At 43.4% G+C, this 20580-nt stretch overlaps 1 protein-coding gene across 1 annotated transcript in view; it reads right to left on the bottom strand.

The window, feature by feature from the left end:
• Positions 1-2419: 2419 nt before the first annotated feature.
• Positions 2420-20580, bottom strand: part of Phlpp2 (PH domain and leucine rich repeat protein phosphatase 2) — a 79135-nt gene continuing 60974 nt past the window's right edge. The window contains exons 14-19 of the mRNA XM_052727494.1: positions 19510-19672; positions 18551-18681; positions 17741-17851; positions 15999-16193; positions 13423-13654; positions 2420-7205 (exon numbers count right to left, since the gene is read on the bottom strand). Of these exons, the coding sequence (XP_052583454.1) occupies positions 6051-7205; positions 13423-13654; positions 15999-16193; positions 17741-17851; positions 18551-18681; positions 19510-19672 (1987 nt within the window). The 3' untranslated portion in view covers positions 2420-6050. The remainder of the gene's footprint in view (positions 7206-13422; positions 13655-15998; positions 16194-17740; positions 17852-18550; positions 18682-19509; positions 19673-20580) is intronic.

Below are 20580 nucleotides of genomic sequence, written 5' to 3' on the forward strand. Positions count from 1 at the left end.
TCCGGGTGTTCTGCCCACCTTGGGTCTTTCACTGGATAAAGGAGACTTTGACCTATGACCCCAGCCCTGTGCCCGCTGGCTCCTGAGCAGCAGCTCCTCTTCTGATTGGAGCCCATCAGTGATTAATTACACTGCCGTAAGTCCGGAGTTCAGGGCTGGAAACTCTCTAGCAAACTTGATGGGATTCGTCATTTGTCAGGCATGCTAAGCCTGGTTATTCGAGTGCTACAGATGAGGGACAAGGTCCAAGAAGGGCAAGGGCTGATGTTCCTTACAGTGACTCACTGTGACATTGTTGTACAGTGAGTGGTAAAAGCCCTACCTATCATTCTGGTTACATTCAGCACTGATGACAGATGCTGTTATTTCTGTTCAATGACAAAAACTGCCTGACACAGGTTAACTTTCCTAGTCACAAAACCTTTAAGCAGCAGAGGTAAGACTTGGGCACAGGCTAGAGAGACGGCTTAGCAGTTAAGAGCATCTGATGCTTTTCCCAGCACTCAATCACATGTTTCACAACCTCCTACAATTTAAGCTCCAGGGACCCGATACCCTCTTCTGGACCCAACAGGCACCTGCACTCACACATGCACATACCCACACATACATACACATAGATCATAATATATATATATATATATATATATATATATATATATATATATATACACACACACACACACACACATATGTATATACGCACACATATACACATATACATATATACATATATATATAAATTTGAACCCTCTCACACTAGAGGGTGTTACAAGTAAAAGACAAGTTCTTGTGGCCTTTGAGACACCAGGAAATACCACAGGAAGTGGAGAACAAACTCAGAAGCATCTCTTTTGCCATCCTAGCCTATGTAATGTAACTCATAGGACCGTGGTATCAAGAGGTGGAGGTTCAGTGCTCACCTGACACACCCAAAGAGCTTAGTGTGCTGTTGATAACCCAAGCTTTTAAAATGTTGATGCCAGACAAAGAGGAAGTCTTCAAGATGACTTTAACATGGCCTTTACTTGGACCTAGAGGTTGCTGATCTTGCCGGAAATCCAGACTAGAAGACATCCAGTGAGAGCAGAGGTAGTACCAGTCTTAACTGGATAGCGATCATCTCATAGGCCAACACTCGCCAAGTCTAAAGTCCTAGTGCCCCACCTTCCGGAAGGCGTGCCGACCAGGCCAGTTAGCTGCCTGGCTCCCATATCACAGCCAGCTGTGCTTTACTTAAGGTGCTACAGCAGCTCATAAAACAGTTTCCTCAGCTAATAACTCTCTTAAGAACTATGCTGTCTGTAGTGAGCTTTAGGGAAGTGTCTCAGAGCATAGACTGACCCCAAACTCATTATGTAGCCATAGCTGGCTTTGAACTCCTGAGCCTCCTGCCTCCAGCTTCCAAGTGCTGGAGTTACAGACATGTGCCACTATGCCTAGGTGGCATTTCTTTAAACATAAACCAAAGAAGAATCTTCAGTGAATGTCTTTGTTGCTATTTCAGTAAAGAGGCGCAAAGGATTGTGTGTGGTCTGTGTGCTCTCCAGGGTCCACTCTGACTGAAGCCTTGGTCTCCAGGATGGCTGTTGTTTCGGGGAGGTGGGTTCTATTGGGAGGTTCTTAGGTCACTGGAAGCATGATTGTGGCAGATGGTTCTCATGGGATTCCTGGGCAGTTCCTGGTCACTACTTACTGTGATATGAGCAGTCCAGAATTGACCTGATGGTGTACCCCTGAACCTTCAAAACTGAGCTAGAAAATAAGGTCAATCTAGCTTAGTACGTCCCTTGCTGATTACTAGGGTCGACTAGGTTTGTCTGGCTAAGAGGTGTCCCGTTCTCTCCCCACTATTCCATGCATCTCTCTGAAAACCAATCTGCTAGACCTCTAAGTAACCTCAAAACTGTGAACTAAACAAACATCTTTCTCTTCATAAATTGCCTATGTCAGCTATTTCGTTACAGTGACACACAGCTGACTAACAGAAAAACTATGGTATTTTCATATGGGGAGAGAGAACATTCTTGTTGGAGAACACAGCCACTGGTAGGTTTTCCCTGTTCTAGGGCATGGCCCCACACTCGTGATCTTATGGGCAGTACTAACTGGACTTAATAGGAAGTTATAAAACAAAATGAAGTTGAGGGGGGTGTGTTGGAGGAAGTTAGAGGGAAAAAATGGGGGACAGACATGATTATATTTCCTTGTATACCTGTATGAAGTACTCAATAATAAAGAAAACATTTTATTCATTGTCTTAACTCACAGTTTATAGTGCCATCAAATGGGTCTTGCATTTTGTTCTTTTTCCCCTAAAGAAAAATTAGAAATGATCCTAAACATATTTTTAGTAAAGAACCTAATTCTGCATGCAATTATAGTTCTCCATAAACTATTTATAAATCAAAGGCATGGAAAAGATATTCCATTTTATTTTATTTATTGTTATTATTTTTTACAAACAATAGATTTGCTGCAACATGCTCTGGCTCATATTATTGAATTAAAAAATTTAACACATTTCAAAAATATCAAAAATACACTATAATGAGTCTTAGGACTACAATACGACAATGATTGCACAAAAACCAAAGATATGAGCCCACTGTTTGGATGATATCCACTGGCAACAGTGGGAGAGAACCCTATAGCATCTGGGAGAGGTGCATGAGATTTAGATACAAGGAGCAAATGCTGATTGGCTGATCACCAAATGACGATTACAGAGCAGATGTATGTAGCTGCTTCTCTGTCTAGAGAGTGCTTGCCCAACCACAGGGCAAAGTCACTACCTGGAGAGAAAGATTAACCTGCCTTGGGGAGTCTGAAAGGCTCCACCCAGAGGGAAGTAAAAAGTGACACAAGACAGTTCTACAGTGATGCTGCAGACATCACCAGATGGCTTGGAGACGGATTCTTTAGTAATTGGTACACTTATCAGTAACAGCCAAGCGCTCCCTTGGAGGTCTCTTCATGAATAATTATTGAATAGATAGAGAAGGTGAGCCTGTGGTTTCCAAGTACCTGCTTTTGCTGAAGGTCTACACAGAAAGAAGAGCACTGTTGGATATTCAGAGGATCAGCCCAATCCAAATGCCTGGAAAACAGTGCTCATCACACACACTGTAATAGCACCCAGAGATTACCAGCTGCTCAGACGGCTCTTCTGTACACCAGGGAAATGAGTTCACTGATTATTGCACGTGTATGCTCCACAGTAGTGTAATCAAGCCTTGCTTGTGTCAGGAGTGGTCTGCTCAACGACTCGACTCCAGAGAGGCATCAGAACTTTATTTCCTATCAACACTGGGATTTCCAGTTGTCTGTCCACTGGGTTAAAACAATACCTTGGCTGGAGGGCACAGACACTCTTTTTTTGCCAGTGAGCCTCCTGAACTGCACCTACAGCCCGATGTGTTCTTCCTTCAGAAACCCTGTTTGTTTGTTTTGTTACTTTGAGGAAGGGACTTATGCATACCAGACTGGATTTGAATTCTCTCTGTAGCCAAGGATAACCCTGAATTCCTGACCCTCCTGCTTCCACCTCCCAAGTGAGGATTTGCAATTGCATACAACTGTCCCATCACACCCAGTGTCAGAAATTCTCTTAAATTAATTAAATGGGAGATGCAGGCAGAGACTCAAGAATCAGAGGGTGGGCTCTCTATGTAAGAGGTAACCGGTACTCTGGTCACCTGGAGAACATACACTGGGTAAAGGGAAGGGATCATACTCACCTGACAGCCTATCCAGATAACAACATCATCCAATCACCTTATGGCCACAGGAGGTGTTGTGTATTATGTTTTGGGAATGGGCTATGGCCTTTTAACCCTCTGTTTTTAATACAGAGTAATGATAGGACATGGAAGAAAGGCAATTACAAACACAGAACATCGGTTTTGGTTTGGTCTACACTGAGGTCTCTCAACACAACCTAAGGAATCCCAAAACTCCACCACAAAGGACACTGGAACCGCAGAGTTCCACTAACCCAGAAGCAAGGATGTTTCCTTCTGTCCAGGTCATTTCAGGACTGAGTTTTGAGGTGACATTAGTGAATGGGGTGGTAAACAAACAGAAGACAAGTTCACATATGAAGACACTCTTTCTAACACTCTGCTACTAAGTGCTATTTTTTTTCCAATAACTGATTTCTCGACACCATCGTTCTACAGCTCAAAGGGTCTGCAGGGGAGGCTGCCTTACATCATCCACACCTTGTGTTTGTTCTTCATTCTCAATTTCTTTCTTTTTTCATTTTCCCTATATAAAAATAAGGTGACAACACAGTTTCACGTCTCTCTAACACACCTAAACTCTGAATAAGCTACTGTGTCCCCACCCCAAATCAAAGACCTGAGTTCTAACATTTTCCAGTAACTGACAGTAGTTTGACAGAAGGAAGGGAGGCGTTCCTGAAGACTCGGGGGCTCAAGTTCAAATTTTTGAGGGCTCAACATTAGGTACCCACTGGGGTGATACAGCACTCCCCCCGCCCCCCACAATGTAACCCACTGACGTGCACGTGAGCACAGGGCCTCTGAAGACAGAATTATCTGTGAAAGAGCATCTGTTATTTAGTATTGCTTTGACCAAAAACTCCCTCTCCAAACACAAAGAAAACACACATGCTTTCAATCTTATACTTAACATTTTGTGTCCGATAAAGCAAATTAAAATTTGTTCCAATCTATTTTTTAGTTGTGCAATATTCTAAAACTTCACAGCACATTTTCCACTGAGTAAAATCAAGCAATCCCAAAATTTGTATCAATAAATAGAAATTAGTTTCCTAAGTAAACCTACTGGAAAAAGCAACAGAAAAACATAAGAAGCTGTAATTTGCTATGGTTATGTGGAATATGGAAAAAAAATTACCGGTTTTTCTGTAGGCTTAGCAATTTTTCAGTTGAATAGTCTTTCTTACCCTGGTGTTGAGCCCAGCACTCTGAACCAGGCAGCAGAATCAGCAGTATTCAGAAGGGCACAGTGTCAAACACTACAGGGTGAGTGTTCTGGAAAGACATCCTGCTCTTGAGAGAGAGGAGCAAGTCTAAGCCGTGAGCTCTGTCTGTCGTATGCTCCTCATGGGTTTCCTGTTGCAGGCTCACTTGCTATAACTCAAGGTGTCAGCCTACCTGTTCAGAGCTGTGTGCCAACTCTCACATTCAGGAAAAGAGGCCAATCCACAAGTAGCTGCCTTGTGATCCTAGTTCCTAGAGGGGTCAGCTTATCCAGGGCCTTGTCTCTTTTTGACCTGGAGGAAGGAGTCTTAGTTCTCACTCCTTCCCCATCTTCCTCCACAGAATAAAATCTTCCCACCCCAAGTTTCTCAGGACTTTTCATAGCCTGACATTCAACAGATCCATTTCTACAACCCTCCAAGCACCCTCAAAGGAGGCTCCAACCCTCAATCACCTCTGCCTACGGACAAAGGAGCTGGGCTGCCTCTAAGGAGACTGGCTCGAGTGCAGATTCAAAAGAAAGATTCACAGTCAATGCAAAGTGCTCGTTACATAACATTACATACATAAATTACCTGCTTGATTGGTTCTCTATCTCCAATAGACATCATTTTGATAGGCTGTATTCTCGTAGAGAATAAAAAGCCATGTGACTAGTCACATCACACCCCACTAGTTAGTCTGAGACATAAGGTGATTTCTCTGTCACAGAGATCCATCAGCAGCAATTAGTAAAGGGAATTTACTTCCTCCACAGAAACAGTCCCTTTCCTGCCCAGGCAGGCAAATTCTCAAATGATCCTAGGAGAGAAAGGGTTAATGGCAGGTGGCAGGACTGACACAGAATAGCATCTGCTGTCTCCCAGCAACGCTGGGAGTCCATTGAAGGTTCACTGTGCAGCTTAACACTGATGGTGGTACTAGCTCATCCAGAACCAGACCCTGATAGTGCTCAACTTTTTGGCTCCAAATTCTATTCCACACATCTATAGTTTGAAACACTGAGGCAAAGCATCTCCTGAAGGTCCCTTCCCCAACACCACATAGCCCTCCCTCCCGCTGTGCCCCCTTGGGGCAGAATCACAGTGCTGTATCAAACTCCTCCAGGGGCTCGGTCCGCTCCTCTTCACTGGGCTCGGGCTCAGGCCTGCTCTCCTGGTGCTGTTTCATCTGCTCCTTCACTTCTTCTTCCAGGTCACGGGGGACAACAAACTGATCCTCTGGTTCCAGCTGAGTGGGGGCAGCAAAATAGCCAGTCTTCCTTCTGGGTGCTTCTGTGGCCACCTCAATGAGGTTCAGGCTGTCTTCTAGGGGCACGATGGAGCCATTGGAGAGTTTCTTCCCATACAGACAGGAAGTGGAGGGGGACTTCTGTAGCTCCGTCTTGTCTTTGTTCACTGGCAGAAGTATACCGCTGTTCACACTGTTCTGTCTTCGGATCCCAAAAGCCAACCCTCTAGCATGTTCCTCTGGACACGGGGTGGAAGAATTCTTTGGGAGAGTGGGGGAATTCTCGAGGTCTCTTCCTCGGCAGCAGTGGATGTCTACCTCCACCTCCACCCTGCTACCATTGGTTATGACCCCTTCCACAGGCTGGTCATCATCACTGTCCAGTCCGTTGTCAGACTGATTGCTAGAGAAAGTGGCACAAGAAGGCTGGCGCTGGAAAACCCCTGAAGTGGGTACTGGGTGCAGGCTGCAGCGCCTCTCCGGCCTCGGCAGCAGGCTGGCCTCCAGGCCCCCAGGGTTATGCTCGTCAGAAGCGGTGGAACCCACTTCGCTGCTCACCTCTGAGGTGGACATCTCACTGCTGAACTCTGAGGCAATCCCACTACTAGAGGAGGGAGTGGTTGGCTTGGGGGCGTCCTTGATGGCGGCAGTTGAAGCAAATCCCACAGGGCCTGGAAGGGTGAGCCCGGTCATTTCACAGGTGCAGCCTTCCTCACCAATGTTCAAATAAACCACCATCGCCCCCACATTGTCCTGACAGCCATAGCTCTGTGCTAACGTGCACAGCTTCTTAGCAGCAGCTAAGGGGTCTTGTACGTGACGCACTGCGTTGACAGCTTCTAAATATGACAAGTGTTCCCATAGTGCTTTGTTCCCCAAAATCAGCAATTCATCTTGAATGGTAAGTGGAGTGGAAGATATATGGGGCTTGGGGAGGATCCACGGGTAGAGGTATGTACATCCTAGCATCCGGGTACAGCAGGTTACCCCATTTACCTTGTTGTCCTAGAAGTGAGAAAAACAAATTCTGAGAAAAAAGCAATAGTGATATTTGGTCTTTTTCTAAATCACAATGTTTAGGGAGAGAATGGGGCCTGGCATGGGCTTTTGAAACCTCAAAGCCAGCCCCTTCCTCCCCCCCACCTCCCCCATAATGACACTACTACCTCCAGCAAGGCAACACTTACTCCAATAAGGCCACACCTCCTAATCCTTCTCAAATACTGCCACTCCCTGATGACTAAGCATTCAAATATATGAACCTATGGGGCCATTCTTATTTAAGCCATCACAGGAATGTACAGTAGAACCAAATTTATATATTCTTTGTTCTAGGAGCAGTACAAGTGGACTCATAAAATAAATGTATAAAAGTTTAAAACAAAATACCATGCCATTATTATACCAAGGAGTTGAGAGGATTAAAGTTAAATCCAATTAAAATTACGTGACTAATAGGCAGTACTACCTCAAAAGATGCTTGTTCTAACATGAAGGACAGGCCTCGGAATATCCTTAAATAGAGAGATGTGTTTGAGAAACAATAAACAGAAACTGTCACCAGTTCCTCATCATTAGTATCTTTTCGAGGCCCAAACTCAGATGGCATATTAAAGACACAATGGAACTAAACAGATCTCAAATGGGTTAGAAACGCTTAGGTGCTGAAGCATTAAACAAGTCCTAAAAAAGGAGTCTGAATCCCAACCTCTTGTTGAGACTGTGACCAGAATGAATGGCCTCAACAAGTACCTGGGCGAGTCTACACCGAGAGAAAAGGAATTGCCCTGGCTGCAGATGGGAATGGTCATAGACTGGACACTTTCATATCGATACTCTTCATGAAAAACAAACACAATCGCTAACATCATCAAGATGTTAATTTCATAGCTGCAGTTATCCTCTGAGTGAAGCAAAGACTATGGGTTTACACTTAAAAGACTTTGTCACAAATGCTAAACTTTATTTTTTTCATATAAAATAGAAATAAAAGTACTTCATGAGGGTTAAGATTATGAAGACACTTGGAAAGTAACATCTATGATTAGAATAAACATAAAAATATTTCACAATTGTCTAGAACCTAAAAAATCTAAATAGTATTGTCTATAAAAAAGATTATTCTATAAAAAAACAGACTAGTCAAATAAACATTGTCTTTTATCTTCCATTTATCTTGACTGAGTGATGACCTTCCTAGACTAATACACGGTTAACTCCAGAATCTTCAGTATCAGCCACAATAAGATACTACTGACTGTGTACTTCCTTGGACAGACTCTAAGGTGGATAGGACCGACTTGTGCAGAACTCTGATAGGATAAAAGCGTAGATTATTGAATCTACTCTGGGAAAAAAAAGGGAGGCTATAGATACGATAACATAAAATAGTAGATTACTGAATCTACTTTTAAAAAGAAACTACTAGTTTTAAATATTTTACATTGGATTGGATTTTTGTATATTGTATACAAATTTTGTATATTGATACAAATTTGAGATTAATATTGTTAGAACATACTGTACATACATTTTTAATCTTGTTCAAGGTATTGTACCAATTTAACAATATAATGCAAATTTCTAGTCCTTGAAAGTTATTATTACAAACTAATTAGGATATAAAGAAATGTAAGTTAGTAGTTAGTCATTACAATCAAACTTGTAGTCATGTTAAGTATATTTTCAAGGTCAAACAGAGATACATTTTAGATAGACAGGTCTGTCTTCAAACAGTTCAGAGATCTACAGAATATGGCATTTAAAATGTTTTAAGAAGCCGGGCAAGTGGTGACGCACGCCTTTAATCCCAGCACTTGGGAGGCAGAGGCAGGTGGATTTCTGTGAGTTCAAGGCCAGCCTGGGATACAGAGTGAGTTCCAGGAAAGGCGCAAAGCTACACAGAGAAACCCTGTCTCAAAAAACCAAAATAAATAAATTTTTTTTTTTTTTTTGTTTTTCGAGACAGGGTTTCTCTGTGTAGCTTTGCGCCTTTTCCTGGAACTCACTCGGTAGCCCAGGCTGGCCTCAAACTCACAGAGATCCGCCGGCCTCTGCCTCCCGAGTGCTGGGATTAAAGGCGTGCGCCACCATCGCCCGGCAAATAAAATGTTTTAAGAACTTGGACTTTTCTTGACAGTGAGATACGTCTGCTCCTGGCAGCACCAATTACTTCAAAGAACATGGTGAGCACTGAAGAAACTCCATATGGAGTATGTTTTCTTTATGGCAAAAGCTAGCCATGTAGGCAAAGAAAATGCCCTTGCCTCGACTGCTGACAGTGTGCTGTCCAAATGAGACAAGCAGGACACAAAAGAAAGGACTGCTGAACTTTGCCAAGACAAGGTAGAATAGCCCTTCAGAATGTCCTGTTTCACAGAAAAGTCTGTCAAATATGCTAGGCTGGTACGCCAAAGATAGATAGCCCAATGTTGCAGAGGAACCTTGGGTGACTGTCCAGGCAGCCAGCTGTCCCTATCATTTCTCACAATGTTTGAAAGTCGCTTGCTTGCACTTCCTGCTTACTCAGTATTATTTCCTTCTCGGGTCTCTGGAGTTGAAGACTAGATAGTTATAGTTTTCCTTGTTAACAAATTCAGAAAAGAAACTCACTAAAGAGGTTTAAAAGTGTATAAGTTTGAGAGAGATCAGAAGATAGTTTTCAGTTGGTAATACAAGTTAGGCTAGAAAGTGAATTAGGTACAACACTTTGGACTCATCAAAATAGTATAAATAATAGAGTATTTTCTCTGAATTTGTCAAGTGTTAATGGACTAGACAGTATTAATGTAATTATTGCCTACATATACTGTATATAGTTATTGTACTTCTTGTATGTAGTTTTTCTTATATTCGTTATAATTCTTTTTTATTTTAGACAAAAAGAGGAAATGTGGTGATATTTTGTGTATGCTCTAACAATTTTAAAGCTTGCCTGAAGATCAGAGGGCAAAGCCAGCCACTAGTTGGCCACAGAGGCAAGGCAGTGGTGGCACACACCTTTAATCCCAGCACTTGGGATCTCATGCCTTTAATCCCAGCACTAGGGAGGCTGAGACAGGAAGTGACATGGCTGGGCAAAGAAAAGGGATATAAGGCAGGAGGAGACAGGAGCTCAATACTTTCAGGCTGAGGATTTGGTAGAGGTAAGAAGTCTCTCTAGTAGTTGGGTGTTCTGCTTCTCTGATCTTTCAGCATTTACTCTGATATCTGGCTCCAGGTTTTTATTATTTAAGACCAATTAGGATTCATGAAACAGAACTCTGATAAAATAGCCAAGAAACTGGGCCCTTTGATAAAGGAGAAATGTTGTGGAATATTATTTTAAAGTGTGTTGCATTTTTTCTACTGCTTTTGTTCACAAGGCAAAGATGTGCTACATGTGTTTGATTAAATAAAATTAACCTGCGAGCAGGAGGCTGAGTCAGCAAGCAGCTGCCATGAAGCGGCAGGGAGGAACCACTTGTAGCTAAGGTCCTTAGTGGGGGTTGAGCAGAAGGGCTCGGGTTTCTTGGAAGATACAAAAGCAGAGTGCCAGCTACTGGCTGTTCAGCCTCTCTGAGTGAGCAGAATTCCACTTCAACCTTTGAATCATGAGTTCTTTAGAGGGACAGAGGGACAGAGATCTAGATAAAGTTTCCCCTACTAGCTCTGAGAGAGTCTGTGCCTGCGGCCTTTGCAGCCAAACCTCTGCTGGTAGTGGAAGAGTTGCAGATGCTGATTAGGACAGCAGCTGCTTAAGAGGAAGTCACTGTAAATAATTAAAAACAAACAGGCAACAACAGAGAAAGGATGTGCCCGCTTTCTCCCCCCTTTCTTTTTTATCTGTTTGTTTGTTTTGTTGTTCAAGATAGGGCTCTTCTGTCTAAGAGCCCTGGCTTGTCCTGGAATTTGCTTTGTAGACCATGCCTTGAACTCACATCAATTGACCTGCCTCTGCCTCCCAAGTGCTGGGATTAAAGGCGTATGCCATCACTGCCTACCCCCTCTTCTTTTTTTAATCGTGTGTGTGTGTGTGTGTGTGTGTGTGTGTGTGTGTGTGTGTAAAACAGTAATTGAAGAACAGGTCATGAATTTGAGAGGGAGTGGAGAGGACACAGGAGGTGTTAAGAGGGGAAGAAAAGGGGTGGAAATAATACATAATGCTCATGTATGAAATTCTCAAAAAAATTGAATTAAAAATATTTTTGAAGACTCAGAAAAAATTTAATTGCAAAGCATATGGGAACCCATAGAGGCTTCCTAGTAAGAAACCACTCAGGGTCAGAATCTGAGCAAGGCTGGGTATGATTTGACCATGGGCGTGAATACCAGATGTTTGGAAGGGTCTACACTTGGCTGTACAGTGTGCTTTGATTTTGCAAGGGGGAAGTCTTTTGCCTCTCCTCTTGGCATATTATAAAAAGCCCTTTCCAATAAAGGATGAGGCTGTTGGGTATTAATCCAGGCCCTCCCAAAGCTATCCTGGGTTTCTGTCTTTCTTCTCATCGGCTAGGTCTCTCTTTCTATCTGATATTTATTTCCTCATTTCTCTCTCCTCCACCTAAGAACCCTTCAAAACGTGAAAGCAGGTCGGAGCTGGACTCCCAAAGACCCCCAAAAAAGCAAAACAAAAAAGACTTAAAAGTTTATGCTTTCTCAAAATTCAAAATAAACCACAGACCCAAATTTAACACTCAAAGCTATAAAGACTCTAGAAGATAAAATATACAATAACATGAAAAACCTTGGGTTTGTCAATGCAGTTTTAGATGTAACACCATGAAACAGAAAACAGAATTTCAGTCATTAAAACTACTCAGGTGTGTGAGATGGCTCAGCACCTAAAGGCACTTGCTGGGCAAGCCTGGAGACCTGAGTTCGATCCCTGGAACCCACATAAAGGTGAAAGGAGAGCACTGATTCCAGAAAGTAATCCTCCGCCCTCCACAAGCAGTCCTGTGGCTGTGTTCTCCTTCCCAATTTATATCATGAACACACACATAATACTAAATAAATGAAGTGAACTAAAAACCTTTTTTGCTAAAGCAGTGGTTCTCAACCTGGTTAATGCTGTGGCCCTTTAATACAGTTCCTCATGTTGTGGTGACCCCCAATCATAAAATTATTTTCATTGCTACTTTGTAACTGTAATTTTGCTAGTGTTATGAATCATGATGTAAATATCTCTGTTTCCTGATGGTCTTAGGTGACCCCTGTAAAGGGTTGTTTGACCTACCCAAAGGGTTCACAGCAGCTCATAGGTTGAGAACCACTTGCTAAAGACACCATTAGGAGAATGGAACGATAAGGCATAGTAGACTGAGAAGTATTTATTGAGCACATACGTAATAAAAGACTTCCTTCTAAAATATACAAAGAAATCTCTTGATACATGCCTTTAATCCTAGCACTAGGGAGGCAGGTGGATCTCTATGAGTTCAAGGCCAGCCTGGCTTACAGAGCAAGTTCTAGGACAGCCAAGGATACAGAGAAAAACCCTGTCTTGAAAAACTAAAAAAAAAAAAAAAAAAGCAAAGAAAAATCTCTTAAAACTCAATCACAAACAAAATCCCAATCCCATCCCATTTAAAATGGGCATAAGACATGAATTTTCATGGCAGCAAACAATGTTCATATATAACTACTACTTTCAGAAGTGAAGGTTATGCCAATCTCTAGGAAAAGAAAGACTACAAACTGTCTGCTTGATCCTTCTTCATGACAAGAGAATGAGTGAACTGTGTGTAGTAAGCACGGGAACAATACTGAGCACCTCGGCAGCTTTTCCTGCTGAGAAGAACAAAGCCTGAGGAGCTGGGGCCTCACTGAGGTGACCACTGCCTTCACATTACCTGCCAGCCACTCACTCAGTCACTAACTTCTCATTTTTGCTTCTTGCTAGTCACTAACTGCTCAGTGGATTCTGTTTTAGTTTATTCTCAGACATGGTCTCACTGTGTAGTCATTGCTGTCCAGAACTGCCTATGGTGTTCAAGGCTGGCCTTGAACTCAGAGTTCACCTCTCTCCCCTTGCCTCCCCAGCTGCTGGGATTCAAGGCACCACACCCATCTGGAGAGTTTCCTTAATACTGTTACTGAAGCCATAGGAAGTGAAGCTTTATCAGGGGAGGAACACGATTTACAAATCATGAGAGGAAGAAAATGGACCCTCTCTGCCTCTATTCAAACAGCTTTCACTGGATCTGGGGAGGAGACCTGACTGGAAGGGAGCAAGATGTACCTCTGTTATGATGGCTTTCTGATCCTTCACTCTCTGTGCCTCCTCTGGGTCCTGCTCCAGGCTAAAGACTTTAGAAAGTGACACTGGCTTCCCGCCTCGACACAGGACTGCTTGGCATGTGCCGACGTTGGCTACAGTCAGGCTAAAACCACTTGCTGGGTCGGCAGTCTCAGGTCGGATGTAGCACAGGAGAGCAGAGGACCCCAGCTTCTGGCCGGCCATTCCTAATTTCCTGTGTAGAAGGCAAAGAGACAAAGACATGGTGGCTACTTTTAGAGGAAGCAGTAGTCTTTTACACCCATGGCAAACCCTCACCCTCATCTACCCAGGGCAGACTCTTGCTAGGGATGGTGGTGGTGGTGGTGGTGGTGGTAAAGAACCTACCTAGTCTAAGCTGGGTGGTGGTGGCGCACACCTTTAGACCCAGCACTAAGGAAGACAGAGGCAGGCGGATCTCTGTGAGTTCGAGGCCAGCCTGGTCTACAGAGGGAGATCCAGGACAGGCGCAAAGCTACACAGAGAAACTGTCCCAAAAAAACAAAAAGAACAAACAAACAAAGATCCTAGTCTAGCACTCTCAGCTGACAAAGACTTTAAAGGGGATTTTATAGGGCACAAGTGGGGGCATCTTTCTCCACTGTTTCTATGTCTGATCGGAGACTTCCCCATTCAGGAGCTTTTAGACTTCAGCACATCAGCTGCACATGGAGGGCCTGATCACTGTGAGAGCAGAATGCTGGGCCCTGGCCCTAACCTTAGAGCTTCTGATTTGGGGCAAGAGGCTGGCTGTACATGTCTAACAAGTTTCTAGTAAGAATGCTGAGAATGCTCTACTGGAAAAACACTTTGAGAAGCACATGGACAGTAAGTTCCTTGAGAGAGAGGCCATGACTCGCCTTGGGTTTCCTCCACACACATGATGTCCATGTGTCTGCACCCTGGAGGCAAGGCTAATACGCAGCAGACACCACCAGAAGAATCTAGTTTCAAGCTTCCTTTTCATATTTGTTGAGTGTAGAATCCCAGCAAGTTCTTTCTCTAAGAAATCCAATTGACAAACCCCCACCTATCTGCCTTGCTGTGAAAGACAAGGATGGAAACCGTGTGGCACAGTGTACTTGGTCCTTGGCAGGTTCAAACTTCAGAACTCCCCTGTCCAAACTTCTTCTGTCAAGTCCCTAGCTCAGGACTGACAACTGAACAACTGACTCTTTTTCCAACACCCTGCTTTTCACCCCAAGAGATACAACCAGTCCCAGCTCCAGGCTGCTCTGGTATTGACCTTTCAGCTTTATACTCTTAGCATTCTGCTCCTTTAGACCACCTGCCTCAAGTGCGAGGTGCTCTTAGCTACTAAGAGATTCTCAGGAGCTGGGAAGTAAGGTTTTTGGCTCAGGTATTAACTCAGAGAAAGAGGAGTTAGATAAATCCCAACAATAAATATTCTAACACATAAACCTAACAAGTGCCTGTTGGCCTTCTGTAGGTCATCAACTAACTCTGGAGAATCTTAGGAAAGCGCACGACCTTCTTCCCCTAAATGTCCATACACATTCAGGCATATAACCCCTAGCATACATGTGCTGGCCTTCCCAGGTCCTTAGCAACAGTTGGGCAGATGACTCCAGAGATTCTTTTTTTTTTCCCATTTTTATTTATTTATTTATTTTTCTATTATCAGCTTGATACAGTATAAATTCTTATCCTAATAGTGACAGTGAAATGTTTCATTGAGGCTTGCCCAGTAATTGAGTAAAACCAAAACTTATTATAAGCCACAGTCATCCTAGGGTCCCCCCTGCTATATAGCCTCCCTGGTTCTGTGGGTTGCAGTCTGATTGTTCTTTGCTTTATATCTAGTATCCACTTATGAGTGAGTACATACCATGTTTGTTCTTCTGGCTTTGGGTTACCTTACTCAGGATGATATTTTCTAGTTCCATCCATTTGCCTGCAAATTTCATGCTGTCATTGTTTTTCTCTGCTGTGTAGTACTCCATTGTGTATATGTACCACATTTTCTTAATCCATTCTTCAGTTGACGGGCATCTAGGCTGTTTCCAGGTTCTGGCTATTATGAATAGTGCTGCTATGAACATAGTTGAGCACTTGGGTATATGCCCAAGAGTGATATGGCTGGGTCTTGAGGTAGATCGATTCCCAATTTTCTGAGAAACCACCATATTGATATCCACAGTGGTTATACAAGTTTGCATACCCACCAACAGTGGAGGAGTGTTCCCTTTGCTCTACATCCTCTCCAACATTGACTGTCATTAGTGTTTTTGATCATGGCCATCTGGCAGGTGTAAGGTGGTATCTCAGAGTCATTTTGATTTGCATTTCTCTGATGATTACGGATACTGAGCATTTCTTTAAATGTCTTTCAGCCATTTGACTCCACAGATTCTTTAAAGAGGCAATGACTACCACACTGCTGATACCAAGAGAATGTTGGTACAGGAAGGTACAACATCTCTCTGTGATCCTGCATCTAGAAGCAATGACCTTCAACTTCTGAGATTTACTTTCTATAAGGAAAGTGGAGTTAGGGATTAGTCAACCCACCTGCTTACCTGTGAGATACCAAGAAGGTATTGGCCATGAAAACTGTATCATTTGTTGAGTGCTGAACTTCTTCCAAAAGCACATCTGCCATCGTACACTGCAGCAGACGAGGGAGCTCCTCATTCCGGTCCCCATCAAACATGCCATACACAGCTCCGACCCCCTCTGCAAAGTTATCCATAGCCAGAGCAGACACACAGAGTCTGAAACAAGAAGATGAGGAACAAAATCACTTCTGCAGGGCATGTTCTTTTAAAAAGTATGAACTAAAGCCGGGCGGTGGTGGCGCACGCCTTTAATCCCAGCACTCGGGAGGCAGAGGCAGGCGGATCTCTGTGAGTTCGAGGCCAGCCTGGTCTACAAAGCGAGTTCCAGGAAAGGCGCAAAACTACACAAAGAAACCCTGTCTCGAAAAACCAAAAAAAAAAAAAAAAAAAAGTATGAACTAAAGACAGAGAATCATTGTGGTAATTATGTCCAGAAGGAGGCTACTAGATAAGACAGTCAGGCAGCAGCTGACAGAGACAGCATCCTAAGAAAAGGGGATTCGGTCATAGTCACAGGCTGGCCACAGTGATTAAGAATGCATTTTGTAGCCAGGTGCTGGTAGTGCAAGTCTTTAATCCCAGTACTCAGGAGGCAGAGGCGGGAAAATCTCTGAGTTCAAGGCCAGCCTGGTCTACAGAGTGAATTCCAGGACAGCCAAGGCCTCACAGAAAAACAAAACAAAAGAACTAATTTTGTCAATGCTCTTTAGCCAAAGAGCATCAGGCACACCTGCCAATGAAGCTGGGCTTATATTCCTTGCCCAAAAGAAGAATGCTCACCACAGAACCCTGGGTGCATAGACAGAAGGTGCAGGAACAAAACTTAGTATAGGATATGGGCTTTGGCTAGACCATTCTCAGGAAAGACTGTATACAGGAACAGAGAGTCATCTCAGACTGGGGCCATTAGAAATCAGTCTATATGGTTGGGCCTTACAATAAATTTCACTCATAGGAAAGGAAAATTCCATCAGAAAACCTTAAGAGGAGTTTAGTACTTTGTGAACTGCATATCCATTTTTTCTCTTTCTTTATTATGGTTTTAGAAGGATCTCATCTCATGTTGAAACTCTGAGACTTATGTTTGGGAGACTGTGGTGATATTGTGTATATGCTCTAACAAAGCTTGTCTGAAGACCAGAGGGCAGAGCCAACCACAGAGTTAGCCATATGATGGCACATATAATCCTAGTACTCGAGAGGCAGAGGCAGAAAGATCTCTGTAAATTCAAGGCCACCTTGGACTACAGGAAATTAATCCAGTCTAAAAGAGAAAGAGAGTCAGGTGGTGATATCTCACACCTTCAATCCCAGTACTTGGCAGTCACATACCTTTAATTCCAGCACTAGGAAGGTTGAGGTAGGAAATGATATGGCTGGGCAGAGAAAGGGATATAAGGTGGGAGGAGACAGGATCTTCCCCTTTTGGCTGAGGACTCGGGCATTCAGCCGAAAGGGGAAGATCCAGTCTCCACAAATCCTCAGACTGAAATTGAGAGATGGCTGTGGCTTGTTCCTTTGTCTCTCTCTCTCACCTTTCAGCATTTACCCTGGTGTCTGGCTCCAGGTTTTTATTAAGACCAATTAGGATTCATGCTACAGAGATAGACAGGACAACACAGTCTAGTTGTGAGCACCAGAGCAAGCCTAAGATGTCATGGACTGCCTTTTCTCTCTCCAGTCTCCAAGGCCAATATACTCACTTATTTCTCTGCCCTGCCATCTCAGCCAGTCCATGGCTCCAGAAGGTTGATGTAAGTGTAGAATCTGTGGTTGGCAAAGGCTTCTGGTCAATTTTCAGAGTTGTGATATGGCTGTGGGAGGTGAAGAAGGGAAGATTAGACCATATTCTCTTCTGCATTTTTTAAGAACTATCAAAACAATAATGTGTTTTTAGAAAATTATCTTTTGACAGACTAAGATACATTTCCAGAGAAACTGAATGCAAGTAGGGTGATGAATCTGTGGCTCTGATGTAGGAGAAGAAAAAGTGGTAGGGGACAGAAGCTGAATATAGTTTCAACTAATGCATCACAAAGGTCTCTTCGCTTCCACCAAGTGTCTACTTATTGAAAGCAATATAAAGAGATCTTAAAACTATACATATGCATTGTCGCTTAGATGTCCTAATGTGACCGGTGCCACCAGACATATGTATGTCTGCCATGTAAAATAATTCAGTGTGGCCGGGCGGTGGTGGCGCACGCCTTTAATCCCAGCACTCGGGAGGCAGAGCCAGGCGGATCTCTGTGAGTTCGAGGCCAGCCTGGGTTACCAAGTGAGTTCCAGGAAAGGCGCAAAGCTACACAGAGAAACCCTGTCTTGAAAAAACCAAAAAAAAAAAAAAAAAATTCAGTGTGTAGCTCAGTAGAAATTAACCAAAGAGAACCACCTAAGAATGTTCTGGCCAATTCCACTCTATTCTATCCTTTAATTCCTGAGATTTCCACAGTCCAGAGATAACCCACTGATGGCTGAGACATAGATTTGATTTCAGATTGTTTTTTTCCTACCTAAACATGTCCAAAGTCTTGTGTTCCAGAACCAGATTTGTATTTCCTGTCAGATCAAGGTCTTGTAAAGTAGCAGGCAGAGCCTCTGGAATTAGTATTTCTGTCAAGTCATTGCAACTCAGGTCTACAAACTGAGAAGGGATACAGAAATCAAAGGAGAATACATTATATTACAATCTCTAATTCCAAACACTCAAACTTCTACAGCCTCACACGGAAACTTAATTTCTTTCCAGGAATGAACTAAGTATACTCAGATTTTAAACTGAGCATATGAAAAGAGAACAATACCCATTCCTTATGTATGAAGAAAAGGGAAGAGTCAGCCATACTCATGGGCAGCACATACTATCTTTGCAAAGCTATCAAAAGCTATAGAGATGTTGGCTGGTCATGTTGTTTAAGTAGTAGTTTTGTCAATACTCTTCAGTCAAAGACCTCTAGGGCACACCTGTGGTTAAAGTTGGTTGGTTCTCCTTATAGCAATAGCGAACGCTCACCATAAAAGCCTTGGGGTGTACAGGGAAGAGAGTGTGGGAAGGAACCTAGTATAGGATTGGGGCTTTGGCTTGGCCATTTGAGGGACAGTCTAAGAAAGTAGAGGACTGCCGGGCGGTGGTGGCGCACACCTTTAATCCCAGCACTCGGGGGCAGAGGCAGGTGGATCTCTGTGAGTTCAAGGAAAAGCCTGGTCTACAGAGTGAGCTCCAGGAAAGCACAAAGCTACACAGAGAAACCCTGTCTTGAAAAAGGAAAAAAAAAAAAAAAAGAAAGTAGAGGACTGTACCCAACTGTGGTCTCTCAATGGATCTTACTGGTAGAGAAGGGAAATTAGCTCGAGAGAAAGTCTTGAGAGGGGAAGCAGTCTCATTCATGCTCCTTCTTTCTTACAAGAAAGGCACCTCACTCCCACCCTTGCCACTCTGCAGTGAGGATGTCAGGCTAGCTCATGCACGTACCTGGATCTGAGGCAGCTGCAGTATCTCTGGGAAAATGCTGATGTTGTTGGCATGTGCGACAAGAGTGTGCAGCCTTTTGCAGTTAGCTATGGTTGTGGGAATGGCTTTAAGCTTGTTCCCACTTAGGTTCAGTTCTTCCAATTGCTCCAATTTATTTAGTTTGCTGAAAAAAAGAAACATCAAAACACCATGCTGCATCAGAAAAGGGCAGCTGCCACGTGGCGCTATTGTACAGTAGCCATGCACAGAGTAAAGACAATGCGGTTCACTGCAGAAAACCCTGAGAGAAGGAAGCGACCAGACACCAGCTGAGCCGTGGTCCACCATCATGACCAAGCCTTCCAGTTGTCAGCAAGATCTCCTACTAGCACTCAATGTTTTAAGGTTGGCACAACCCTTGTTTTCCTTAGAGATGTGGGCATGGGCATTTTGTCTGACTTACTGGAGTCCCTGAAAAAGTATGGCCTATTGTTGAGAGAGGGTGCCAGTCCTTGCTGCAGCACTAACTAGGATGCAAAATCCTGGGTAAGTGAATGCCAGAGGGCCTCGACTGAAGAAGGTGAACTAAGACTCCTTTCGGTTTTAAACGTCTACAGTACGTAGACCCCTACCACCAACCACCAAGTTCTTGTACACACAGCACCCTGCTTGAGACAAGACAACTATTTATACCACTGTGATACTGAGCAAAGCTTTTTACATGTTACATGTTAAGCAAAATATCTTAAGCCTGACATTTCCACTAACAAAGTCCTCTGATTTCTTTGAAAACAATAATGTGAAGAAAGTTTGGAATACAAATCACCAATAATACTAGCAATCTGAAAGAATTACTATTATAACTTCACTAAACTTTCTACCAGATTTCTCAAAATGGTGTTTTGATTTTTTTTTTTCTTAATCAAGTATTTATGTTTGCCTGCATGTGCATTACATGGGTGCCAGGTGCCCATAGAGACCAGAAGAGGGCATCAGGTCTCCTGGAACTGGAGCTGTAGATGGCTGCAGTTATGAGCTGCCATGCAGATGCTAGAAACCAAACCCTGGTCCTCTGCTCTCCATTACTAAGCA

The sequence above is a fragment of the Peromyscus californicus genome, unplaced genomic scaffold (genome assembly GCF_007827085.1).
Source record: "Peromyscus californicus insignis strain IS unplaced genomic scaffold, ASM782708v3 Scaffold_8__1_contigs__length_139910024, whole genome shotgun sequence".
In the NCBI taxonomy this organism is placed as follows: Eukaryota; Metazoa; Chordata; class Mammalia; order Rodentia; family Cricetidae; genus Peromyscus; species Peromyscus californicus.